Source organism: Acanthochromis polyacanthus, chromosome 10 (genome assembly GCF_021347895.1).
Source record: "Acanthochromis polyacanthus isolate Apoly-LR-REF ecotype Palm Island chromosome 10, KAUST_Apoly_ChrSc, whole genome shotgun sequence".
In the NCBI taxonomy this organism is placed as follows: Eukaryota; Metazoa; Chordata; class Actinopteri; family Pomacentridae; genus Acanthochromis; species Acanthochromis polyacanthus.
Window position 1 is genome coordinate 30952501 of NC_067122.1, and position 27907 is coordinate 30980407.

At 41.4% G+C, this 27907-nt stretch overlaps 2 protein-coding genes and 1 long non-coding RNA gene across 6 annotated transcripts in view; 1 reads left to right on the top strand and 2 right to left on the bottom strand.

Annotated features, from left to right (window-relative positions):
- Positions 1-7124, bottom strand: part of LOC127535683 (uncharacterized) — a 22688-nt gene extending 15564 nt beyond the window's left edge. The window contains exons 1-2 of one of the 2 annotated variants that reach the window (XR_007944535.1): positions 6503-7124; positions 1544-1653 (exon numbers count right to left, since the gene is read on the bottom strand). This is a non-coding gene — a long non-coding RNA (uncharacterized LOC127535683). Of the gene's footprint in view, positions 1-1543; positions 1654-6455 lie in introns of both variants that reach the window. The other variant, XR_007944536.1, reaches the window with a different exon arrangement.
- The window catches only part of atoh8 (atonal bHLH transcription factor 8), a 19212-nt gene extending 10540 nt beyond the window's left edge, over positions 1-8672 (top strand). For both annotated transcript variants that reach the window (XR_002596671.2, XM_022214620.2), the window contains one exon: positions 8174-8672. Coding sequence is in view for 1 of the 2 variants with exons in the window: in XM_022214620.2 (XP_022070312.2) it covers positions 8174-8200 (27 nt within the window). In the remaining variant the exon portion in view is untranslated. The remainder of the gene's footprint in view (positions 1-8173) is intronic.
- Positions 8673-15417: 6745 nt separating this feature from the next.
- On the bottom strand, positions 15418-27880 carry tmem129 (transmembrane protein 129, E3 ubiquitin protein ligase). Of its 2 annotated transcripts, none has more exons than XM_051954212.1 (7): positions 27576-27880; positions 27122-27180; positions 20085-20342; positions 17358-17485; positions 16461-16620; positions 16300-16372; positions 15418-16229 (listed from the first exon to the last, which is right to left on the bottom strand). In XM_051954212.1, the coding sequence occupies exons 1-7, from the start codon at positions 27775-27777 to the stop codon at positions 16045-16047; spliced, it is 1065 nt and encodes a 354-aa protein (XP_051810172.1). In that variant the 5' UTR covers positions 27778-27880; the 3' UTR covers positions 15418-16044. The 2 variants fall into 2 exon arrangements, with proteins under 2 accessions (XP_051810172.1, XP_051810171.1); XM_051954211.1 differs by having other exon boundaries at positions 17358-17518.
- Positions 27881-27907: the final 27 nt, after the last annotated feature.

Consider the following 27907-nt stretch of genomic DNA (forward strand, 5'->3'; position numbering starts at 1 on the left):
GTTTTTCAGCCAATCACAAGAACGTGTGGAATTTCAGGTGTAATTTACTGCTCGCCCCGTCCCGGCGCAAGTGGCGCTTGTTGACGTCTATTGACGAGTTGTGGGAAATGTCCCAGTGCAATAAATCAAGCGCACCTACTTGCTATTGGCTGCTATTGCCCATAGCAGTCACTGTGTTATGGAAAGTAGACACGCATGCGCACCCACGTACTGCTGAGTGAACGTTAGATAGCAGGCAGCCGGGCGGCGTACCCATAGATACCGGCAGTGTTGCCAACTTGGCGACTTTCTCGCTAAATGTAGCCACTTTTCAAAGCTCCTAGTGACTTTTTTTTGTCTAAACCGACTAGCCACAAATCTAGCGACTTTTTCTGCCGTTTTGGAGACTCTGACAGGAAAACTGGGATCATTCTGCAGCTACTGTCCTCAACCAGCAGCAGGTGCTGCTGTGAGCTCCTCCCCCTCCCAGAGCACAGGCTGTCAGTCCAGTAACCCCACAGCAGTCCCAGTGTCTGATTAGAGGACACATCCCTCCAGACGGCAGGTGAATCGCACATGGTCAAAGTCACTACAGATCCCATCCAGACTTACAGAGCGGAATATAAATGAAAATGTTTCTTCACTGTCATACTAAAATAAACCACAGCATTTAGCCTGTAGTAGAAAAACATATTCTGGGTGTTTTACACTCACTTTTTTGGTCTCTTCCACAACGTTATTCCTCTCTCCTACAACGTTGATTACAATTACATGCAAACTGGGAAATATGCAAAGTAGGCGATGATGTCATTTAGCGACTTCTAGCGACTTTCAGGACGGCCAACAGCTACTTTTCTTACTGAGGAGTTGGCAACAGTGGATACCGGTGGAAGAGCGGCGTACCACCACCAGATTTTTTGCCGGTACACAGTACCGGACCGTTCGGGCTTACTTTCACCCCTGGTCCCATGTAGTCCCTTCCTGTCTCTCTATTTCCCTTCCCCACTCACAGCTGCTTGAGTACACTAGCTCACTTGTAAGGGGCTCGACACACGGGGAGCGACAGTTGAAGGGGGAATGTGAAAGTCATCGCAACAGGAGATTAATTCAACACACGGTGTGCGATACTTGGCAACGGCAGGCGCCGGCGACACACAGCACGCTGTGCAAAAGCACAGATCATTTAGAACAGAATAGAATAGAATCACTTTTTTCATCTGTAGCCCACATCGGGGTTGAGAACAGACCGACACCAGCAGAGCTGCTGCTGCTGCTGAATGCTGCATTAATCCGCTCTGCAGTGCAAACAGATCAGTGGAGTTCCAGAAGTTCACGTTATTCCAAAAGCAGAACCTGGTTTACGTTGTTTACAGCAGAGAATTAAATCAGCAGAATTACGCTGTGCCTGCCCTGCTCAGCTGTGAATGCAGCGGTGAGGTCTTTTCATTATTTGAATACAGTTTGAACCAGACTAAACTATAGTTTTTGGGTTTTTTTGCTGAGAGTAACTCAATGATTTGCTCTCCAGGCAGATTCTGTGCAGATCCTGACAATCTTCACTCACTCAGGTTCTGTCAGCGGCGTGGTCTCGTTGGGCTCGGTGGGACCTTCTGGTTGGGGGTGTTCTCCTCCTCTGTTCTCACCTCCACAATGGGCTCCTTGGACTCATCTTTCCTGTTGCGAGGCAGAGAAAAAAGCATTGAGCTAATACATGAACTGCATTAATTTGTTGAGCATCAGCACGCGTCCCATTACATCCACGGCGACACGATTAACCCCTGAAAACACGTTTGCTCCACGCACAGAGCAGGAAAGTCTATTTAAAGCAGCAACCTGATGATGAGCAGCAAGCAGCGTTAAGACAAATGGGCTAAAAATAATTGGCTGCAACATGCAAACAGGTTTGTCTCCCTCACTTCTGATTGGCTGTGAAATTGGAGGGATTTTTTTACATTTTCAGAGTTTCACGATAGAAAAGCATAAAGATGAGCCAGAAGATATTGCTTGATTTAGCCGAAAGTTTTAGTCTTGACATTGGCCTATAAAAGAAAGAAACGACCCTGGGTCCATGCCTTATTACAAACTCAGAAAGAGCATGGAGAATACCACCATTTGATGCCAGATCTCAAAAAAGATCCAGAAAAATTCGGAGCCTACTTTCGCCTTAGCCCAGACCTTTTTTCCAAAGCGGACCATTAATGTATAGGAGCAGACTGCACTGTGTAACATGCTGTGAGCTCATTGGTCAGTGAGTGAAACCCTCGCTGATTGGTTGAAGCTCCAGGCGACAGCGACAAAAGTTGAACATTTTTCAACTTTCTTGTATCGCGTCGCAAGCCAGCGGGTGCACGTCTGCATGAACGCATGCAGAATTTCACGTGCATGAATGTCGCCGTGGCGTTGTTGTGAGGGGGGAAAGCGATGTTCGTCTCGTCGCACAGCAGCCATAGAAAATGAATGGAGCGTGACTGTTGTCGCCTCCCGTGTGTCGAGCCCCTAATCCTGCTCAAACTCTGTTCATGCACAGTGTCCTCTATGCTACACAATTGCAAGTTGTACCACTGGTGTAGCTCAACCAATTCTGAAGCATAATAATGACAGAAAAAGCCCGACTGTGCAGTAGACAGGATTGGTTCCTTAGGTTGATTACATACGAAGTCTCAGTCTGTGCTTTTGGGATTTTCATTAGTGCACTGCAGTTTTAAGGTGGAAATGCTCTGCCATGGCACTGTTTATTTTGCTTATGATTTGTCCTTTCCCATATAAAAACACCATGCTGCATATTATCAACTTAATTTTGACTTGAGGGGACATTTAAGTGGGAATCAGATTACTATGTAAGGTGACAAACCTACAGAGGATTATCACCAAGTCTGAAATTTCAGCTTGCTGGTGTTGCCCCCTCAGTGCTCTCATCAACCGTCTTTGGAGCAGTGGCTTTCAGTGAAAAACCTCTGAAAACAGAGTTGGTGAAGATGAAAGCTAAATGGAGAGTGATTTGTGTGCTCCAATGGGATGATCACATTGCTCTGGGTCTGCTGAGCGGGGACTCAAGTATTCCTGTTCCTTTTTTACAATGATTTTAATACTTAAGGCTTTTATGCATTGTAAAACCCCAAAGGGGAGCCCAGTAAATCCCCTTAGACCAACTAAATTAATAATTGATCTTGAGAGAACTACTGGACCCCCAGCTCTCAGCTTTCCATCTAACGGGTCCGGTTCTACAGCCCGGTGGGGTCTGACCCAGATGGGTTCTGAAGAACGTTTAAGCTGGTATTCGAGGAAAATTCGCCTTCATCCAGCCGCCTGTCCTGCTTCCTCTGATAATTAATTTAACTGAGTAGCCGCTTTCGAATGGTTAAATTAACTACCAGTCACGTCTGTTAACGGCAGCTTTTCCTTTCCCGGGTTTGGCACTTGGTAAGCTGCTAGGTTAAAGTTTAGAGGTTAGGAAAAAACCCCAAGGATATGTTTGTAATAGGCCACCCACAGCCCCAAAGACTAGTAACCTCTCAGAACCTTTTTTAGATATAATGCACACAATAACCTGACTTTTTACCACCAGAGAAAATATTCAGAATTAATCATTGTGATAGGGATAAAGTGCATTTCCAATCTGTTAACTTTAATTACAGGAAAAATGTTTATTATAATTTTTTAGCAAGGGCGTAGCAATAGAATAGAATAGAATAGAAACGTTATTTCAAAATGACCGTCAAGGTGGTCCATATCGTTAAAATAAAATACACACATATTAAAAAAGAAAACAGAAAATACGCACAGATTTAAAAGAAAAACATAGTAAAGGCAAGAGCGCCAATGGCTCCAAAGCCTCGAAGCAAACCTTACCGAGCTGCGCCGAGGATTGCATATTACAGAGATTCTGTTGTTTTCAGACACATCAACCCTACACATAAATCTGTACATTAGATTGCGAAGCACTGCCGAGCATGTTGGTACACCAATACTTCCAAACATATCACTAGCACTACAACTCCTAGGAGCTCTGAGCAGCAGCCTCATACTGTCACTGTAGGCCACACTAAGGCTGCTCTGTCTAAATCTGCACCACAGATGGGCAGTATAAAAGGGGGTACAGTAAGTTTTAAATAGGGCCGCCTTCACTGGCACAGAACACATACTGAATTTATGACATAACATATTTGCTTGAGCATACAGTCTGCGACACTGTCTATCCACGCCTTTGTCATCAGAAGGATCATTTGTAATAAAATGTCCAAGATATTTCACCGCGTTGCATTCACTGAGAGCCAAGCCTGACAAATAGAAAACTGGAAACTTTGAATGTCTGTCATCTCTACTACAGACTATCAGAATGTTGCTCTTAACAGCATTATATCATGCTCTAACCCATACTGGCTGCATATACTCAGCAGCTGTTGTAGTCCAGCCGTACATGGACTTAATATGACCAAGTCATCTGCATACATGAGGTGATTGATTTGATTTCCACCTAGAATACAACCTGTACGACATGCATTGAGGCGCTAAGATAGATCATCCATATAGATATTGAACAGTATAGGAGAAAGTTCCACCATGGCGAACACCATTGCTCACATAGAATGGATCAGATGTAGATTTGCCCCATTTTACTCTCATGGTCTGATGAGCATACCAGAAGGACAAAATTCTAACAAGATATGCAGGAACCCTAGCCTAGCCACGCTATACCCATGTTTCTGACGGCACAAGGGTCTAGGGCCGCTCGACAGGGAGGGAGGCGGGCTAAAAGGTTGTCTATCAGATCACTCTGCAGCAGTTGGGTAGGTATACAACCAATCAGCGCAACGAATAGGCTGACGTGGTTCCGAGAGCGCCGGCGGATTGTGGCTAAGTCCCATTAGCTTCCCAACCAGCGGAGCCAACTGGTATATTAAGGATTTGCCATATCCCGTCGGCATAAGTCCAAATACGTCTTTCTTCTCAATGAAACACTTCAGTGCCGTCCTTTGTTTATCTTTCAAGTTGAATTTTAGCTTCAAATCTTTAAGGGCTGTGGCCAAAGCCGAGTCCAAAGATAACTGTTTATTGTGCGCCGGTTGTTTCTGTCAGAATCGTCGCGCCTCTGTCGTCACTTAGTTACGCCCGCCTTCTGACTCTACACTTCATGGTGATTGGTCCGGCCAGTTTTAGGAGCATCCAGCCTGGAGCCTTATGGAGGGTAACTAGACCCACCCTGGCAGAGAATTAAATTCGTTGCCGTGGGTTGTCTAGCACGGCTAGGCTACAGGAACCCCACATTGCCACAGTTTTTTAAACATTTTTCCATGGTTCACACGGTCAAAGGCCTTAGAGGCATCTATAAAACACAAAAACAATGACGTATTTTGCCTATTGTAATTATCTAAGATCTCCTTCAGAGCAAAAATACACATATCTGTACTATGTTTGTGTCTAAACCCAAATTGATGATCAGAGGTGAGAATATAGTCCTCGAGTCTACTAAGTAGTCTCTCCAACACTTTAGACATTATGCTTGCTAAGGCTATTGGTCTATAGTTGTCAGAGCTGTTAAGCTTCCCAGCCTTATTTTTTATGACTGGAACAAGTAGAACAGCCAGAATAAAATCTGGTAGAATTCCGTGAACCAGACATCCAGTGAAAGATAGGCTGAGCAGGGGGCAAAGTTTCTTGCTAGCATATTTCATATGTTCAGCTGTTATATTATCCATACCACAAGCTTTATTGTCGCTGAGTTTCATGATAGCTTCATGTACCGCAGAGGGACTAATAATCACCCCTTCATCAAAACCTACATTGGTGACAGCAACAACATTGCTTTTAACACAGTTGAACAACTCTTGATATTTCTTCTGCCACAACTGCGAGATTTCATCTGACCCACAGACACCATCTATATTACAGGGTAGTGAGGTTTTACTGTTATTGATCACTCTTATTTCTTTCCAGAAATCATTTACACTATTGCTATGGAGCTTCTTAGCCAGAGAATCAGATCTAAAAGTGTTCTTGTGTCTTTTTATATAACGAAGAGCATATTTAAACCGAGCATGAGCATTCTTCTTATGTTCAAATTCTGGGCCATGCTTGGCCTTGCCCGACTCAATCCATAGCAACCCCACCAGGAATCCTCCCTCTAGCAATTTTAGTGCTTAGATGAGTGGTAGATTCCCCAGCTCCGTGGAAGTCTTTATGTACGGAGTTGAGACCTTCCAGGTCTTGCTTAGGAAGAAATGCCTCTTGCACACATAATATATCGCAGCTGTCCACCAGTTCATCTACAACAGTACGGTGCGACTTATCCGCGTCACTATGGCCGACACACAGCCGTCACGCATTGTAAGATACGACACAGAGTTTCATAAATAACTCGTAAATAGCTCTTAATCATCAGACCATTAATCAAACATCCATATTCTTTCAATGGCTTAACATGACTCATAAGTGGAACTATGCTTTCATAAAAGAGAAGTAATAATCACCCAGATTACATCATTTGGAGGGAGAGCAGCCGGCTTGGATGTAGTCGAAGGCTCACCTGAAACCCGACAAGTCTTTGACACTCGCCGGGGCCCAGGGGGAAGTGGATGGGGGTCCGGACCAGATTTAGATCTGCATGTATCCAATTTGGTTGTTTGGACCAGTATAAACTTTGTTAATCCATTCTGGTGTTGTTCTTCACAGGGAAAATAGAGTTCAGTAATGTTCCTTCAGTCTGCATTACTTTTAGATCACAGTTCTGTAATCCTCAAACACTGCAGAAAAAGCAGTACTTTGGTCCATAATTCCAACAGAACAGTTATTCCTTTGCAGATCATGTTGAATTCCCCGTCTGGAGTTACGTGATAAAATCCCCTTAGCTCAGGGCATTTCTACCCTGGTTTGCATTGAGCGACTACCACCTTACAACTCCAACTTGCGTCTTGATCAGATGTAATTTATAGTTTACTGAACCTTATGCATATACAATGACTGCACCCTTAATCAACACAGCAATGACTTCACCCCCCCACCCCCCCAACTCGCACACTTCTACCATTCACCGACCGCATGGACACCTCCACTTTTAAGAAACTGAAACTATCTGCTTTGGACTGTCCAGACAGCCCATCCCCAACTGATCCTAAGATCCCTCTTGTTTGAGGAACTAAACCTCGCCATTTCCCCATCTCTCCTGTCTGCAGCTCGAAGCAGGCCTCTGATCAGGAAATGGATAAACAGATGTAAGCCTCTAACTGTTGCTGGCATCCCATTGTGCAATCTTTTAGACAATGTGTACAGACTTCTAAAAATCCTCAATCTATTGTGAGTTTAGTGACCTTTACTGTGAACACTTGACCCTAGTTCACCTTAGCTCTTGACTTCTCACCTCATTACAAAGTTAAAACTCTTTTAGTTTAACAGAAATTAAAACTCTTTCTAAAACATCTTAGTTTCAAAGTAATCAAAACTCTTAAAAGCATTCCCATGTCATAAAGCATAATTTCCTCATTTTAGTCAAATCTATCGAAAACATCAGTTTCTATGGTAACCAAAAACACTTTTCACAGTGAGCTGCTGTTCTGACCTGGTTACTTCTTAAAACAAAGATTATCATGACAACCTTTCAAAAATAATCAAAACATCACTTATAACAGTGACACATGCTTCTGATTTTTACACTGTTTCAACAATAAGGAATGTAAAAAGTAGACACTTGGTTAGTTCAAACTCATTCATTGGGTTATGGCATAATCTGATCCTAAATCACAGGTTATAATATCACAATGTTCCCTTATTGAGCTGTTGTTCTGTCAGAGTCTCCCTCTTGTGGCTGATTCTGGGATGTCATATCTCCATGCTCCACAACAGCATGTAAAAAAAGTGGTTCCCAGCATTTGAATGTTTATATGGTTCTCTGAACTAAAATGGTAGAAAATTTCAAACTGAAAAATAATAATTACTAACATAGATTGTGTTACAATGTGATGGGACAGTTTGACATAATAAAACCATAGACTTCTCTCTTGTTAGGTCTAGGATCCATATCCAAACTCATCTTCTGTGTGATAGTGGAAAAAGCTCTACTCAGAATCTGAATTTTCAGTCCGTGCATTTCATTCCCTGTTTCAAGTAGAATACAAATAACTGATTAGTTACCCAAAAATGTGTTCTATTTTTCCACAGGGATTATGTTCTTTATTTTGAAATGCTTTTATTTTGTTGACAGGTTGGACGAATGCCAGAGGATGTATGATGTTTTCAGACTACAGTTACCAGAATCTTCTGATGCACTGCAGCCATAAAACCAGGCACAGACCCAACTCATCTCTTCTATTGTGTTGCTCAAATAAAGATAGAGACTAAGATCTATTTGTTTTGAAGACAATAATATGCACTACAATAAAAAATAGAAAAGGGAAAAGAACCATGCCATGTAACCCAAATGCAATGCAGATTAGCCAGAAAATAAGACTAATAGTGTGTTCTGCTTCTACCTGTACCATATACCTAGAATGACTGGCGTCTGGTGCTGATGATGATTATGTTGACAGGGGTGATGTGATAATGATGTTAGGACTATTTTCATGACTATTTTTTAAAATGATTTTTTTCTTCTAATTGGGCAGGATGGAGAGCATGTCAGACCCTTTGGACATAATCTCTAACCTGAGTTATAATACCTAATTGTTTTCCCCCTAATAAATGTGGAGTTGACATCAACTATACTTTTTGTACGCTCATCTCTGTTGACTCACTGAATGTGCTCATATTGATTGTACATATGTATACTGTGTATTACTATTATAACCATTAGTATTTTAATCATTAACTGTGAGCCTTGCTAATTTTAGTCTGTGTCCCAAACATCCAAAGATATCAGTGTTTAAAAGTATAATGCATATTAAAGAATGGTTATACTAATTTCTACTTTTAAAACAAACATTTGAAATATTGAAAAAAAGAGCCAGAGTTAAGCACCGAGCATGTCAGGGGCTGGAGGCGGGGCTACGTAAACAACGATCAACGGTGGAAACAGAATTTTTAAATTTTTAATTTTTAAACAGCCGAGTGAATAGTAGTAGTAGTAGTAGTGTTTAGTGTTAGTGTTTGAAAACTGGTAAATATGGAGGTCAAATCCAAGCAGCAGAGGTCTGAGGAGGAGATCCAGTACTTCCTGGCACTGCAATCTTCAACTGAAATTCAGCCGAAGTTAGAGGAAGCGTCTCGGACCAAGCTAGTGTCTGAAATGATCCAGTGGGAGATGGATGCAGCCTCTGCAGGCATCTGCTGTGATGTCATCACACGCTGCATCCATGGCAGCCAGAAGGTTCGTCTGTGTGGCTGGCGATCGTATGCTTTCCATCTCCATGCTGAGAAAAAACCCCTCATTTGGGTTAAGGAATGGGGAGCAGGGTAAGAGGAACTCCATCAGCATCCTATTGTGGACCATTGCCTGATGATGTTGCAGCGATGGAAACTGACATTGTCCCAAACCATCATGAACACTGTCTTGTTGTTATATATCGTCCTCCTGCTCCTTATTCTGAGTTTTTATCTCAATTCTCAGACTTTTTATCTGAATTAGTGCTCAGTTCAGACAAAGTTATTATTGTGGGTGACTTTAACATTCATGTTGACGTAGACAGCGACAGCCTTACAACAGCTTTTAATTCATTATTAGACTCAGTTGGGTTTTCTCAACATGTAAATAAACCAACTCATAGTTTTAATCACACTCTTGACCTTGTCCTGACTTATGACATAGAAATTGAAGAGTTAACAGTATTTCCCCAGAACCCTCTTCTTTCTGACCATTTTATGATCACATTTCAATTTAAAGTAAAGGATTGTTTAGCAGCTGAGAACAAATATCATTACAGTAGGTGTTTGTCTGACAATTCAGTATCTAAATTTAAGGAAATAATACCCTCACTGTTTACTTCAGCAACATTTACTGATAAATCAGAAGGCAATTATTATTATTTTACCCCCACAGAAGTGGATTATTATGTTAATAATGCTTCAGCCTCACTGCGTACAACTCTTGATAGTGTTGCACCTGTAAAAAAGAAAGTTCTATCTCAGAGAAGACTTGCTCCTTGGTATAATTCCAGCTGAGGACTTTAAAGCAGGCATCCCGAAAGCTGGAAAGAAAGTGGTATTCCACTAATTCAGAGGAAGTGTATGTGGCTTGGAAAAATAGTCTAGTAATCTATATATATAAATATATATAAGGTAATGCAAGGACCATAAATTATCAATCTTTAATAGATGAGAACAAGAACAACCCTAGGTTTCTCTTTAGCACTGTAGCCAGGCTGACAAAGAGTCAGAGCTCTGTTGAACCTTGTATTCCTTTAGCTTTAACCAGTAACGACTTCATGAGCTTCTTTACACATAAAATAGTTCTGATTAGAGATAAAATTAATCTGGCCCTTCCTACAAATGTCACAGATGCTTTTGAATTGGCTGTTAGACCTGATGAATCTTTAGAATTCTTCACTCCTATATGTCTCTCTGAACTAATTTCAACAGTTTCTACATCCAAACCATCAACATGTCTTTTAGATCCTATCCCAACTAGACTCTTCAAGGAGATTTTACCTTTAATTAATTCTTCAATGTTAGATCTGATTAATCTCTCTCTAGTAACAGGCTATGTACCACAGGCTTTTAAGGTTGCTGTCATCAAACCTTTGCTTAAAAAGCCCACTTTAGATCCAGATGTGTTAGCTAACTATAGACCGATATCCAACCTACCATTTCTCTCTAAAATTCTGGAAAGAACAGTTGCAAATCAATTATGTGAACACTTACAAAGGAATAATTTGAAATGTTTCAGTCAGGCTTCAGAGTGCATCATAGCACAGAAACAGCTCTAGTGAAAGTTACTAATGACCTTCTCATAGCATCAGATAATGGACTAGTCTCTATACTTGTTTTGTTAGATCTTAGTGCAGCGTTTGACACAATCGACCACAAAGTTTTATTACAGCGTCTAGAACATTCAATTGGCATTAAAGGGACAGCACTGGACTGGTTTAAATCCTACTTATCAGATAGGTTCCAGTTTGTGCATGTCAACAATAACTCTTCTGAGCATACTAAAGTTAATCATGGAGTTCCTCAGGGTTCTGTCTTAGGACCGATACTTTTCACATTATACATGCTTCCTTTAGGCAATATTATTAGGAAGCATTGTATTAACTTCCATTGTTATGCAGATGACACACAATTGTATTTATGAAGCCAGATGAAACTGATCAGCTAGCTAGACTGCAAGATTGTTTTGAGGACAAAAAGACCTGGATGACCTGTAATTTCCTACTACTAAATTTAGATAAGTGAATGTATTTGGCATCTTAGAAACTCACTTTCAAAGCATATGGGTGATTCCGTCTGAATTCACAGATGGGGGTTGCAGCACCATTTTTAATTTGGCTTTTAAAGATAGTGGTGGGAGATCATGATAAAAAAAAAACTTTATGTGCAAAATTACAGGCTTATACTCCCTTTTTGAGTTATGGCATTTTCAAATTTTAATAATTCAGGCCAAAATGCCCCCCCCCAATCCTCGCCTGCAATTTTTAGGTTTTAAAATGCTTATATCTCTGCTTCTGGGTATCACAGAGACTTTAATTTTTTTCTCCAAGCTCTCTACATGTTGGTGATGTCCTAGAAACAACACACACACTCAGGAGAAGTCTCTACAGAGCAGGGGGGCTTGCTCAAAATGTATAAATTATTTGTAAAAACCACTCGCGAGTAGGGTTAAGGGTGTTAAAAATACCAGAAATCTTACAGATTAATGTCTTAGCACCATTTAGTATTGCTGTAGACCAGACTGGCTTATAACTTATACAGGGGGAGCCCTCTCGGCTCATTATTTAGAGAGATATGGACTGCTGAACATTGCCCCCCATGAAAAGTGCCTAATTTTCAAGGACCCTGAAGTCAGTGTAGCACAGGTGGTAGAGATCTGCAAATTTGCACAGAAACTCATCTGTCCTCTTACTATAGCCATGCAAAGTCCCAACTTCTAGCCATCACTGCACCACCACCAGCACCCACAGTAAAATTGAAGATGGTGCTGCAACCACCTTCCTGAATATTTGGTGTTTTGGGATGGAATAAGCCCTATAGTTCCTCTGGATGGCATTACATTGGCTTCCAGTACTACTGTGAGGAACCTTAGAGATATCTGTGACTAGGACATGTCCTTTAAGTCACACATAAAACAAATCTGCAGGGCTTCCTTTTTTCACCAGAGAAGTATTGTAAAAAATAATAATAATAATAAAAAAATCCTGTCTCAGAGTGATGCAGAAAAACTAGTCCATGCTTTTGTTACTTCTAGGCTTGACTACTGTAATTCCTTACTATCAGGTTGTCCCAGTAGCTCTTTGAAACATTTACAGTTGATCCAAAACACTGCAGCCAGAGTCCTGACAGGATAACTCCTGCCAGTACTTGCAAAATATGATCTCTCTTACCAGTGGCGGCTGGTGAATTTTTCTCTTGGGGGGGCGCACTTAATTTACCAAACCAAATAGCAGAGTCGGTAACACTGGAATACAAGAATTGATGTAAATTATGTTCACAGCCATTTGATGTGCTATTACTATGCACCACTACGAGGGTACTAAGCACTACTGCTGAGTCTAACAGACAATTAAATGCATGTAAATGTTAGCAGCTGGTGAATATGAATTGATCTCCCCAGTGTTTGATATGATTTGCTCCAGATAAGGTGTAATTGGTACACAAACCCTTAAAATCTCCTTTTCTATAATTAAACAAATTAAGAATGTATAAATATGCAAATCTATGTTTTACTTCAAAAGTAAAAAAAGAAACAATTCATTTTTCCAGCTTCAAAGAGGCCAAGTGCTTCTTCTGTCAACAACATATTTATATTTACATACTCAAATAAACAAAAACAAATCCATACCTGTGAAGCCAACAAACATTGGACATTTTGTTAAAAACCCTAACTATAAGGCTTAAAGCAGACAGTGCTTCTGTGAGCTAACTTTACATGAACAACCTTACATGACAATGAAAAACAGCAAATCTGCATATTTAAGATCAAAGCAATAAAAAAATAGTCAAACCATGAGGCATTATACTCTGTATAACTGTGCATGTGACAAATAAAACCTTCTTATCTTATCTTAGGCTTTGAGCCCAAAGTGCTTCTGTCAACTAACATTAAATATTTACAATGAAAACTAGAAAAGCACTCGGAGAGCGCATACCTCCGCCATACCGTTTGTCTGTCCATTTCTCTCTCTCTCTCTCTCTGTGTGTGTGTGTGTGTGTGTGTGTGTGTGTGTGTGTCTGTTAACAGCATAACTCAAAAAGTCATGGACGGATTTTCACCAAATTTTTACAGGATGTCCGGAAGAGCACGAGTAAGAATTGATTAGATTTTGGAGGTGATCCGATTCACCGTCTGGATCCAGGAATTTTTTGAAGGTCGAAGGACAATAGAGAGATGGCCGCCAGGCGGCCGCCGGCCAACAGCCGCAAGGTGACAAGACGCTCTGTATTGTATGGTCCAGTAATGGGAATGCGTTAGCACACCATTCTCAGAGATAGCAGCGTCCATGGGTATCCAGAAGGCACAAAATGAGTTTTATGATTTACATGCATTTTCATTTTGGACAAGATACAGTTATATCAAATGTGTACAGCACATATTGGATCTTCTTTTCTACAGCCATAGCAAATGTGTAAATGTCACACTTACTGTGTATCACTGTATGATGTTGCAGTGTTTACTACATACATGTTCTGCCTGTGCATACTGGTAGCACAGCTCCTTCACTCTTTCACCATTTCTTTCAAATGGAACAGCATGCAGCTGCTTCATAGTCGTTTGTTGTCTTTTCAGAACCCTGTCAATGGTTGAGATGCTGACTGTTTGGATGTTTTCGAAAATGTTGTCCTCTAGAATGACACTCTTTATCTCCCTGAGTCTTGTTTTGTACAACCATAATGCAAATAGACTCCTCCTGTTCAAGTGTGAAAGGGGCCCTCTGCCACCCTGTGAGGTTGTCTTGCAGTCCTTTGTAGAAAGGTTACAGCAATGCTAAACACAAAATTGAATGAGATAAAATGTCACTGCATATATTTACTGCATATTGTAAAATACAAGTGGAATACTGTAATATTGTATGAAGTATTACAGAAAGTACACAGGAAAAATACACCTATGATCTTGTTACCAACGTGTTGGTTTGGGACACTGGGAAGCTTAACCCCCAGAAGCTTCCTAACTTGTATGCAGGCAGGAGCCCCCAAACCTGAAGAGAATCCATCTCTCAGCATCGATCAGAAGATCCAGCAGCTGGCCATGTCCAGTCTGAAAGTGAGTCGCCTTGACATGTATGGAGAGAAGTGCAAGCCATTTTAAAGGTGTCAAATATGTGATGAAAGCAGGGAAATTCCAAGTTTGGGCCTAAGTCACAGCTATCAGAGGCCAAAGGTTAGCAAATGAATTGAATTGAATTGAATTGGCCCTGTGACAGACTGGAGACCTGTCCAGGGTGTCTCCTGCCTTCAACGAGTCAGCTGCCCTCTGCAACCCTAATGAGGATTAAGTGATGTACAGATAATGGATAAATTGAATGAATTCTTGAGCCTTATCTTTTGCTGGACTGTCAGAAAAATCCTGTCAGACTGCTGCTCTTTTTTCCCTTACATTCCCTTACATACACTTATGTGCATTAACTGCTTCAACTTCGTCATATAAAAACATCTTCTGTGTAGAGAACATTCTGTGTTTTTGCACTGCGCCTTTCTAATTTATTCTTTACTGGCTTTCTACTGTTTCTCCTTTGGAGTTGCTTTAACGGTGAACTTTCCCCACTGTGGGATCCATAAAGTTTATCTTTTAAAAGCAAGGTGGCCATGTGCCAAGGCAAATAATGAATATGTTGTCAGTCATTCACATGCCACTAGAACAAGACTGACTTCCAGAGCTTTGGGCTCAACAGGCAAAAAGACATGACTAAGAGATACTTTAAATGTTGTGAGATTTGGAGCTACACTGGATCAGACTGGTTCTGGCTCCTCCTGCTGGTAGGTCACCACCACCGCCGTTTTGTAAATGCTGCAATCCAACCATTGTGTGAACATAAAGATTGAACTCTTGTCAAAGTAGCTCAGATGGCTGTATTGAGAAGCCAGTTCAGCATAGCTGGGCTTTCTTTGAATCCATTGGCTAAAAGCTAAACCCCAGACAGAGATGACAGGTATCACCAAAAAATCAGGTTTCTGCTCCAGACTCTGCTTGTTCACACAAAGGGCTGTTTAACGTGTCATCTAACCCTTCTTCTGCACAAAATGAAACGATTATGTGCAGCTGCTTCAGTCAACAGGTTGGAGAACAATGAGGAAGATAAGAAATTCAGGATGGTAAGAAGCTGCTACTGCAAATGACGAAAGACAGGAATGCTGGTAGAAAACTGTTAAACAGAGCGTACAGTATTTATTTTACTGATGAATGCAGGGGATTATTTCTAAGTGACAGAGCTGTTAAATTATAAACATGATACTGTGTTGAAGTGTATTCAGGTCTGAAACTGTCCCCTAATGCAGGGGCCAAATCAAAGTGAAATGAATGATTAATAGTCTCTCCAATAGAATAATTAGCAGCAGTGTATTCTACTGCTGAGAACACCTTAATTATGCAGAACTTCAATCCTTAACACATTTAAATTAAGGAGTTCATCAAATGCCCCCCCCCAGGCTGCAAACATATTTATTTCTGCTGTAAGGTCATTGGAACATGGCGTCTACGGGGACTCGCTCGCTTTTGAAACCAGTCTCAGATGACCATCCATGGAACTGCACATCTGACTCTTTGTTTTTGAACCCTGGAGTGCACCAAGCAAAAAAATCTCCCAAAACTTCAGTGACATTTGGTTTGAACTCGATTTAAATTAAAACCAATATTTTTACCCTTACTTAAAGAACAGAAAAGCATGTCGATAACTAGATTCAGCCTCGTGTCCTGTGGATTCCTGCTGCTGAACGATGCATAAAAACACACCTCCACATTAGGAAAATACCAGTTTTGGTGGTGTCTGGTCACTGGACCAAAGAGATGTCCAGTATGCAGAATTTGGCTCTACAGGTAGGGCAGGGGACTCGGCTGGACAACCACGTCTCAGGTCTTTGCTGGTCCTGGCGGCTGGCAAACCATCGACCCAGACATGACAAACACCACATGGGTCTGCAGAAACACTGCTGGCACTCTGACTCATTATCAGTCTCTGTAACACATAGCAGTCACAGTTACATCACTGCATGTGATGACACATGAACATGAACACAGACTGTTACCTGCTGTAGGGCACAGTCTGACCAGCTTGGTGTTTGCTGGAATCTGCATACAGCCAATGCACGGCTCCACTTCCTATGTGCAGAGAAGACATCCTTCAGTTAAATCTATTCTACACTTGAATTTACATAACATCATCTGCATAAACGTCAGCAAACAGTACCTGTCCAGTGGGGAGTGTGTACGGCTGATTGAGGTCCACCTGAGCTTTGAATGTTTCCAGGAAGAGCTCACTAATTGTTTGGTGGATTACAACATTGGGAGAGTTTCTGATGGGGGCTCGGAGCTTCTCCCTGAGCTCAGCATACTCTGTAGAGTTAAGCCTGAAAACGGTTGAAAAAAGACTGGATTTAAGTTTTCACTTCATTACTTTTTCCTAACAGATATTTGTGTGAAATTTTAGAATAACTGAGTTATGTCTAAAAACATGCTTGTAGGTCACAGTGACCTTGATCTTTGACCAACAGTCAATTCACCCTTGATCAAAGTGAATTTGTGTTAACTTTGCAGTAATTCTCTACAGACTTTCAAGAGAATGGAACTGACATGGACAGACACACGTACAGATGGATGTACGTCTATATGCATGAAGATCATCTTCTGACTGAGGTCCACCTGAGAGCTCCATCAGAAGATCATTCCAAGCTGAGCAACTACAATTCCTAGGCCAGTAAATGACCTTCTTAAGAAGGTCATTTACTGGCCTAGGAATTGTAGTTGCTAGGCTAGGAATGCCAGCTGGCAGCTCAACAGCCACTCCTTGGATTGCAAGTGGCTAGCCTGAGAATGATAGCTGTCAGCCTTGGAATTCCATTCCAATGCTAGTAACTGCACTAGCATTGGAATGGCAGTTGTTATCTTATCTTAGGAACACAAGTGGTTAGCCTGGGAATGCTAGTGACCAGCTGAAGAAGGATGCTAGTTGTTACTGTAGCAATGGTACTAACCAGGCCTGGAGATGCAAATGACCAACCTGGGAATGACTTGTTTTCTATGAATGCAAATAAACAGCCAAAGCAATGGAGGCTAAAACCCCACTTCCTCTCACACATACACCTACTGGATATTGAATGGTCTGACAGCAGGGTTGATGCTGTCCACTCTCAGGGTCAAGATCTCTGTGGGAGAGGCAGAGTCTGGACTGAGCTGATGCTGTCTGGAGTCTGTCACTGTCACATGGCATTCACTCTGCAAAGCCATATAGATGTGATAGGTGGTCACCTAGCAGCAGACAAAGATGGTCAGACACGGTTGATGCTGAGGATTTCTTTAAACTTCTTTCTTCTTTTCCTTTTGATCCTTTTTTCAAATACCTTAAAAGAAGCAGGACACAACCTGAAGAAGGTGAAATAGTTGAAAATGTTTAGTAAGGTTTACTGAACAACACTTTACATTTAAATATCTTATTGTCTTGAAATGCAGCTCATTCAGTTCTGCTCTTCATCGTATCCGTGCTCTTAACAGACTTGTAAATGAGCATTAACGTTACATCACCTGCATGGCTGCTGCACTGATTATTTAGAGGCAGTGCAGCAAACTGTAAACACAACACAGCACTTATGGTGAATGTCTGCACTTTAATATGGATTTCTACTGTGCTCAAAGCGCTTTACAACCTTTCCTGTTCACCCATTTACAATGGTGGCAGAGCTGCCATGCAAACATACGTCAACATGCAGAGAAAGAGGGATTGGGCTGCTAACCGTACGACAGCATTGGACAAAAGGCCTCACTACCTGAGCCACAGCCGCCCAACTTATAAGGAGCTGCTTTAGCTACAAGAAATGTAAGTCCACCAGAATTCATGCATCAAACATACCGGGCTTTGCAAAAGTTCTGTTACACGGTTTCATGATCTTTAGAGACGTTTACATGTCGGAGTGAAAAACTCCATGAAACAAACTGAAAGTTCTACCTTATAGGCAGGTGTCCTTGATACAATTTTGTTCTCTGGTGAAGTTGTATCAAGATGGAAGTCAAAAGAGTTGAGATATCTGCTCTCCTTTGTGCTGAACATCAGCCGGATGACCGTCCACAGAGTCGCGGAGAGGCTCAAGAATGGTGAAGATCTTTCAGGTCTTCACCATTCTTGAAAGATCACTGAAAGATCTTCACCATTCTTTAGCCTCTCCACGACTCTGTGGACGGTCATCTGGCTGATGTTCAGCACAAAGGAGAGCAGATATCTCAACTCTTTAGACTTCCATCTTGATACAACTTCACCAGAGAACAAAATTGTATCAAGGACACCTGCCTATAAGGTAGAACTTTCAGTTTGTTTCATGGAATTTTTCACTCCGACATGTAAACGTCTCTAAAGATCATGAAACCGTGTAACAGAACTTTTGCAAAGCCCGGTATTAGAAGATGACTAAAGTCTCAGACAGCTCAGAGTGAGAAGAGTTCTTCTGTGAGAATTCTCTGTGGATTTATTAGCATGACCACAGCATTACATTGTGTATTATGAACTGCTGCAAGACTGATGTAGCTTTGATAGGACCCGCTTTCCTTTGTCCTGACCTTTTTAAAGAAAGGTTCCGTGTACTTCAGGATTACGTCCCAGATTTGTTTCAATTTGAAGTGCACAATAACAGTATTTTTTTGTTTTTTACTATTTACTTAGAGTGTATACAATTCTAAGTAACTCTATTTATTAAGTATAAAGTTAGGCAGGGTGTGTGTTAGCTTTAAGGAAGCACAATGTCAGCTCTTCCACTGTCGTAGGTGACTTGGGACATGTACAGAACCTTCAGAGTTTCCAGGTAACCAAACCATCACAGCAGTACAGCGGGATGAGTTTTAGGTGCTTTTGTGACAACATGTGAAACTAGAGAAGTGGAGCTCTGTGTGCTCAGAGTGCCCGTCGGCTTTTCTTGGCAGTCTCCTCCTGGCAAGTTTTTTAAAAGAAGACGCATATTTGCAGTTATTTATATTATAAAAAAACTAGCTTAGAGGACAATCTTCTGTTATTTTTATGGCTTAAACATTCATAGAAAGAGTGGAGCACTCTTGGCTGCTACACAAAAATGGGCACGTATTCATTAGAATGTCCTGTATGTGCATATAGATATATATATATATATCTATATATATAGATATATATATATATATAGATATAGATATATTTGCACGTTTTGTCATGTAAGGACAAAATCTAATGATTTTCCACAGCAAATTGTGTGTTTCCTCCACCAACATGAAAAAACCTTCAGGGATTCTTAACATACTAAAGACAATGGGTTCATTTCCACATAGCAGTAAATATTATTGTTAAAGGGAGCAGGGAAACAGCTGGTTTGTCCTGGCCATTGGACTGAAGAACTGGTGTCAGTCTGGTGAGATCTACTGCAGACTGGAGGCACATCACTGAAATCACAGCACTGGGACACATCAGAATGCTCCTGCATAGTGACACTACAGAAAAGTGTGATCACATATGGACAAACAGCTAAGCAGCATTATTCTGACTGAGTATCACATCCGGGGAAATAACACTCCCTAGCTGAGCAGAATCCAGAGGGGGGAGGCCTGGAGACGTATTCTATGAAGTCCTGAATCTTAAAAGCACACATTAAATAACAGCAATATGAGCACAATGATACATTTAGCCGACTTCACAGATATTTGGGGAACTATAAATGTTGTGCTGGGCAGAGTGCAACATTGTAGCTGCTCATTTTTAGCTCAAACATAATTTAAAGTGTGTACGTATACCTCTGTGACATCAGCTCATTTTTTCCTTTGGAAGCTGTGCTGAACATGTAAAAACACTTTTTTTTTAACTCACCTTCAGCACCCAGCTGTCAGTCACAATAACTCTGGCTCCTGGCGCCCCTGTAGCAAACTTATCTATGCGTCTGAATTCAGTGTTGATACTGGTCGCCACAGAGCCCCAGCTGGAGTGTGTAGAGCGGGCGTGAGCCTGCAGAGCCTGGCTGATTGGATGATTGTGCCACTGGCAGCGGGACCAGTAAATGACGAGCGTCCAGCTGGCCAACTGCAGGCAGACAGAGAGGAAGAGAAATGTTCTCCAGCTTTCACCCACCTGTTGAAACAACACAATAACAGAGCTCAGATACATACAACATGTCATTGATTTAAGCTCCAACAACTTATCTCTGTCAGAGTTACAGATTCAGGTCTTTTTTTACATGAAAAAATCCCTTTCTGCTTTAAAATGGCTCATATGTAACTCTACCCCTGTTGCTTTCTCTTGAATGTGTGCATTTATGAAGCACCCACTCCTTAAATCAGTACACCAGCTCACCTATTTAGCAATTAAATAGGTGAGAGAGAGAGAGAGAGAGAGAGAGAGCCCAGTCCTAGAAGTTGAAAGGATTGTTTCCTTAGATCTGTTATGGAGGGAACCCTGGAAGTTCTAATCTGTGTTTTTGAGGCTGCTGTTAGTACACTACAGTTGGAAATGCGTAGCTCTGGCATTGACTGCTTATCGAGTCGATGATGCATCTTCTTGCATATTTCATGCTAACAAGGTAAAAACCCAGATTTAATGAGAGAGGGTCAGTAACTCCTGCCTGCCAGCTCATCAGGAAACACAAACAAAAACATAAAAAGTTTTGTGTAACCAGTAATTTAGTTTTGTTTACATGGGTATCCTTTTGAAAAATGTCTACATAGTAACAAAATTCTATCCTAATATTGGTGATGAGTGTTTAGATGCATTTTAACTCTGCATTACAAACGCACTGTGCATGCCTGTAGTCTGGAGATGAATCACTCAGTCTGAACCAGTTTTTCACAACTAAACACAAACTCTGGAGGACAATTGGTTCTTCAGAGGAGGACAAATGATACTGCAGCTTTGGGTTTCCTGACAAAATCTGTTGATGTTTCTACAGAGTTGAGACCCTGGTGACAATTTGTGCACCTCCTTCACTCTCCATGAACAGAGAAAACACAAAGTTTGTGAAAGGATCTTTGTAGTCTGAGTGTTTGAAGACATAAAAAAGCTTGAAACAGAAAATATCTACACCAGGATCCACTATGAGGTAGCCTAGCCGCGCTATTCCCATGTTTCTGACGGCACAAGGGTCTAGGAACGCTCGACAGGGAGGGAGGCGGGCTAAAAGGTTGTCTTTCAAATCCCTCTGCAGCAATTGGGTAGGTATACAACCATTCAGTGCAACGAATAGGCTCCGAGAGCGCCGGCGGATTGTGGCTAAGTCCCATTAGCTTCCCAACCAGCGGAGCCAACTGGTATATTAAGGATTTGCCATATCCCGTCGGCATAAGTCCAAATACGTCTTTCTTCTCAATGAAACACTTCAGTGCCGTCCTTTGTTTATCTTTCAAGTTGAATTTTAGCTTCAAATCTTTAAGGGCTGTGGCCAAAGCCGAGTCCAAAGATAACTGTTTATTGTGCGCCGGTTGTTTCTGTCAGAATCGTCGCGCCTCTGTCGTCACTTAGTTACGCCCGCCTTCTGACTCTACACTTCATGGTGATTGGTCCGGCCAGTTTTAGGAGAATCCAGCCTCGAGCCTTATGGAGGGTAACTAGACCCACCCTGGCAGAGAATTAAATTCGTTGCTGTGGGTTATCTAGCACGGCTAGGCTAACTATGAGGCTCATTCCACCTCAAATCTAAAAAAATGTTCACGACAAATAGAAGATGCTCATCTTCTATTTGTCTATGTAGTTTTTTTGTTGTTGTGCATATTTACAAAGAGTGTAGCAGTTTTTAAGATTTTTTGCGTTGTTTTCTTCACACCAGTCTGTGGGACAATGTTAGAATTTCCATAACTTGAGAAATAATGAAGCTTGTTGATGTTTACATGTGGTCCTTAATGGTTACAACGCTGCTCAGATAGAATAATATAAACCAATTATATTATGGTACAAACTGAAGTGAAATGTTTTTTATTATTATTACAAAATTCCACCAACCATAAAACGCATTACTCAGCAGAAAGGGCACTTTCTTCTCATGACTGGCACCAACAGGAGCTGTGGAGTACGCTGCCACTCACAGGCATATTTTATGAGAAAAAACTAAATGAAAAAATGATATTTATGTCCTATATTTGAACATGCGCTGAACAGGGATGGTGATGACGATACTGCTCCAATAATAATATTGTTCCAGGCAAAAAGAACATTTTTAAACTCACAGTCCTTAAAATACTTCAGTGAAAAGTGACAGGCAATCACATTTATTATCGATATGACAGACGTATATTTGAACTTGCTTTGGATTTCTTATGGAGATTCTCCTAGCAAACAGTTAGTGACATGGAAAAACTGGTAGCAATAATACATGGTGCACTGATATAGCATTAAATTCCTGTTTTAAAATAGTTCATGTCCAATTATTTGTGGAAAACCGGTTTCCCAGTTCACTGCCTCTTACTGCATATTGTGGATGGTTTTCTTGGAGATTCCAGATGATGATGATGTCATGCAATGTGGCTGTTTGTCAGAGGAGGTTCTAAGAACAGATTGTGTTGCAGATGAACTTGGTTGTTAGTAATCTTGCCACGTGAGATAACAGACTGACATGGTGAGTGCCACTGTTTACATGCCTGTTTATTACACATATGTACTGTATGATGTAAACTGTGAGCCACTGTCATTCATGGTTCGTGTTGTATCAAGGAATCTTTCACTTGATATTACATAAATTACAGTAAATCCAGTTGAACATGGATGCGACTGCTTTTGCTCCTACTTTTCATTGAATTATTTGAAGGACTATGAGTTCAAAACCACGTTTTTTGTAGGCCAGTAACAATACATTATAATATATAACTCTGGCAATCGGGGTTACTGTTGGAGTGTCTCATCTATCAAACCTTCTCAAGGCAGGACCAGAGACAAGGGGCAGTCCTGGCTGGACTCCAAACCCACTGGAAACGTGTCTGACTTTGAGTATGCAGACACAGCTCTCACTTTGGTCCTACTGGAACTGAATGAGCCCCCAAACAGAGCCCTTCAGGGGACACGGTCGTAGGCCTTCTCCAGATCCACAAAGCACATGTAAACTGAGCAGCTCTGCAAAAGTAGAGAGCTGGTCCGCAACCAGGATGGAATCTGCATTACTGAGTCTTAGGTTTGACAGTCAGTCGGAGCCTCCCTTCCAGCACCCCACAGAAAGCTTTCCCTGGAGGCTGAGAATTGTGCATCAACCCCCTCCCACACCATACCTCCATATGTTCTATCAAAGCAGGGCTGTACCATTGAAGACCATATGCATATATCAGTGAGCTTACAGAATTTCTGTAACTGAGCTATGCCAAGTTATGACTGGTGTGAAGCAATCCACCACCGCCGAGAAAAGTGTGAAGTGAGCCAGCGCTCGTATTTAGGAGAGCCTGTGTATACTTGACATTACGGTAATACAGAACTGTGGGAAAACTCCCAGTTTCCACAGACTCATTCCACCTCAATCTTGTACTAGACCACTCCAGGAAGACCCTCACTTAATTTGGGGTCAATCTGATGTGCCATTTCAAAATAAAAGACCTCTAAAATCTTCATATCTCTAATATATTATTGCAAAATTAGGATTCATATTACAGGAAAACTGCTAGTTTCCACAGACTCATTCCACCTCAGTCTTGTAGGAGACCTCTACAGGAAGACCCCCACCCAATTTGGGGTCAGTTTGATGTCGTATTTCAAAATAAAAGGCCTCTAAAATCTTCATATCTATAGTATATTATAGCAAAATTATGATCGATATTACAGGAAATCTGCTAGTTTCCTTTTTTGTCTTTCGTGTTTAATTGACATTATGTAATTCAAAATCAGTTTTGCCGTATACTGCTCAAATTCATTGCAGTTTAAATTTTACACAAAGAGCTCAATAAGGCGATCACATTTCTAAGCCAGCCACTCACAGGACCAGGACAAAAGTTTTTTCCTCCTTGTTGACAAGGTATGTAATTTCTGCTTTTGTCCTGGTCCTGTGAGTGGCTGGCTTAGAAATGTGATCGCCTTATTGAGCTCTTTGTGTAAAATTTAAACTGCAATGAATTTGAGCAGTATACGGCAAAACTGATTTTGAATTACATAATGTCAATTAAACACGAAAGACAAAAAAGGAAACTAGCAGATTTCTTGTAATATGAATCATAATTTTGCCATAATATACTCCTAGATATGTGGATTTTAGAGGTCTTTTATTTTGAAATGGCACATCAGATTGACCCCAAATTGAGTGGGGGTCTTCCTGGAGTGGTCTAGTACAACATAGACATAATAAAGAGTAGACGCCGCTTGGGGTGCTGCGCAGCGAGAAATACGGCCGCCATCTTGGTCCGGTCACCCGCTCCACCCAGCGCTGTTTGACAGCGTATTTAATCCATCTTAACTCTGAATATTAAACTGATTTTCATGCTTTTTTTATTTTTATTTTTTTGCTGCACACGTCATACATGTAGCTATGATACAGGACAAATGGTTCGGCGTATTTTAATATTCATAGCGGGAATAATAATAATAATAATGGATAATAATAATAATAGGTAATAGAATATTCTGATATTAAGCTCGACTGTAGACAGGTATTTTGCAGACACTGTAAACACACACACACTAATATATGTTAGAGAAGCAGATAATGGCAGTAAAGTCAATTATTTTAATAATTTGAAGAGACAATATATGATTACACTATAAATACATAAATAAACAAAATACTGACTAATGAACACATTAGTCAGTTTTCTGATATATTGATTATATTGATACTCCATACATAATTTATATTTGTAGTATGATTTTTCTCTGATATATAACTTTTATCTATTATATATATATATATATGTGAATGATGTTGATACTCCATCTATGATTTATATATATTCATTTTCTCCGATATATAACTTCTATTGTTTTATAAAGAAATATGTGTTCATTAGTCAGTATTTTGTTTATTTATGTATTTATAGTGTAATCATATATTGTCTCTTCAATTTATTAAAATAATTGACTTTACTGCCATTATCTGCTTCTCTAACATATATCAGTGTGTGTGTGTTTACAGTGTTTGCAAAATACCTGTCTACAGTCGAGCTGAATATCAGAATATTCTATTACCTATTATTATTATTATCCATTATTATTATTATTATTCCCGCTATGAATATTAAAATACGCCGAACCATTTGTCCTGTATCATAGCTACATGTATGACGTTTGCAGCAAAAAAAATAAAAATAAAAAAAGCATGAAAATCAGTTTAATATTCAGAGTTAAGATGGATTAAATGCGCTGTCAAACAGCGCTGAGTGGAGCAGCTGACCGGACCAAGATGGCGGCCCCACCGCTCGTCAGCCCCAATAGGCAGTAGCGGTTGATGCGGCGTCTACTCTTTGGCTGAATCCAAATCTCTGGACTTCACCGCACTTGCGAACTCGTGGACTTTGAGGGCGCGTTCACGGGAAGTCCGGGAGTGCTGAGGGCTGTCCAAATCCACAATTCATCCAGTCCACAAGGGGCCTCAAGCGGGCTTTCTGCAGACTTCCAGAGAGTCTGCTTGGGGTGCAGACTTCTGCAGACTTCACCAGTTTGATTACCCACAATTCATTGCAATACGGACATGACGTTTAAATTTTTTTATTGCATCTGTCCTATAAAAGCTGTGCAGTCTGAAGCTGAAATCATGAGCTGAGAAAAATAATGGCGGAAAAAGGACGAAAGCAAGTCCTCCAATGTAAGTAATACCCAAATTAATTAATATTATAGCGGATACATGATTTTCTTTTTTTTGCCACGGACCAGTGAGGCGGCAATGTTGGAAGTTTTTTAATGAGGCGGTGGCCTATACTGACGAGGCGGGCCGCCTCACTGGTTATATGGGAGGGGAAACACTGTAGTTCTTCAAACAGTGTCATGGAAACGACTGAAACGGACTCCAAGTCTGTCTATTAGCTCCATTCATAATGCTGTAGACTCCTTGCCTAGCCGCGCTAGACAACCCACGGCAATGAATTTAACTCTCTGCCAGGGTGGGTCTAGTTACCCTCCATAAGGCTCGAGGCTGGATGCTCCTAAAACTGGCCGGACCAATCACCATGAAGTGTAGAGTCAGAAGGCGGGCGTAACTAAGTGACAACAGAGGCGCGACGATTCTGACAGAAACAACCGGAAACAATAAACAGTTATCTTTGGACTCGGCTTTGGCCACAGCCCTTAAAGATGTGAAGCTAAAATTCAACTTGAAAGATAAACAAAGGACAGCACTGAAGTGTTTCATTGAGAAGAAAGACGTATTTGGACTTATGCCGACGGGATATGGCAAATCCTTAATATACCAGTTAGCTCCGTTGGTTGGGAAGCTAATGGGACTTAGCCACAATCCGCCGGTGCTCTAGGAACTACGTCAGCCTATTCGTTGCGCTGATTGGTTGTATACCTACCCAACTGCTGCAGAGTGATTTGAAAGACAACCTTTTAGCCCGCCTCCCTCCCTGTCGAGCGGTCCTAGACCCTTGTGTCTTAAGAGCTGGGTCTAGCGTGGCTAGGCTAGTAGACTCCCGCTCTTGCAGACTTTACGTGATGACGGTAAAGACGTCACATTACGTATGACTGAAGTCCCTCAGGGCTCAGTCTGCAAGTCTAGAGGGTGGAGATATGGATGCAGCCTTTATATATGTCTATGTAGTACAAGACTGAAGTGCAATGAGTCTGTGGAAACCAGGAGTTTTCCCGCAGTTCTATATTACCGTAATGTCAAGTATAGACAGGCTTCCCTAAATACGAGCGCTGGCTCACTTCACACTTTTCTCGGCGGAGCTGGATTGCTTCACACCAGTAAGTTATGGCACTTCAAACACTGTCCAGAGAGAGAGCGATAGGCTGACCTGGTGAATGTAGCCCAGGTTTTTTTCTGGAGCAGCGATACACATTCCCATGTAGTAACCTGGAGAGAAGAAAAACAGGGACATGAGCTAAACACACCGAGCCATGCTACACGCAGCTTTCTCTAATGTGCTTTCTTAGGACAGAATGACCAACACTAAATGGTCACAAACGTTCAGAGAGACACTTTCATAAAATAAACTCGCATAATAAGAAATACACTACACATTCTAACAAAAGAGGTAATGCTGGATGAGTCAGCATAATAAGCAGGAGTAGCTATACACACACACACACACACACACACACACACACACACACACACACACACACACACACACACACACACACACACACACACACACACACACACACACACACACACACACACACACACACACGGGTACAGTTGTAGGGCAGTCAACTGTACCCCTGTAAAGCTGTTTTGGGGTTGACCTAGTGGAAGTGCGGAGTGAACCAGGACGGTAACGCTGCTCCTCTTTACGTGGTACTGGACGAAGCCCACATCCTCGCTGCCCAGCCAGGACGAAAACAGATTCTGGATAGTCAGACCGGCCGAGCGGAACTCGTTCGGGGTAAACACGAAGCAGAGAGAGACGATGTAGGCCAAAGTAAAAGACAACGCAGGGCTCTCCATACTTGATCACGGTTCACGGAAAAGTCTGTGTTGATGGATCCCCTTCCTCCACCTCCTCCTCCACTTCCTCCTCCTCCTTCTTCTTCGTGTTGGCGGGTTGGGTTTCCACCATTCGACGCGCTATCGCCAC

Excerpts from the sequence above, each read along its gene's own strand:
- tmem129 (XM_051954211.1), bottom strand. The coding sequence starts at position 27,777 with ATGGAGAGCCCTGCGTTGTCTTTTACTTTGGCCTACATCGTCTCTCTC. Across the intron at positions 27,181-27,575 it reads TCACTCCGCACTTCCACTAG|GTTACTACATGGGAATGTGT; the intron begins GTCAACCCCAAA and ends TCTTCTCTCCAG. Across the intron at positions 16,621-17,357 it reads GTCAGACCATTCAATATCCA|GCTTAACTCTACAGAGTATG; the intron begins GTAGGTGTATGT and ends AACCGTTTTCAG.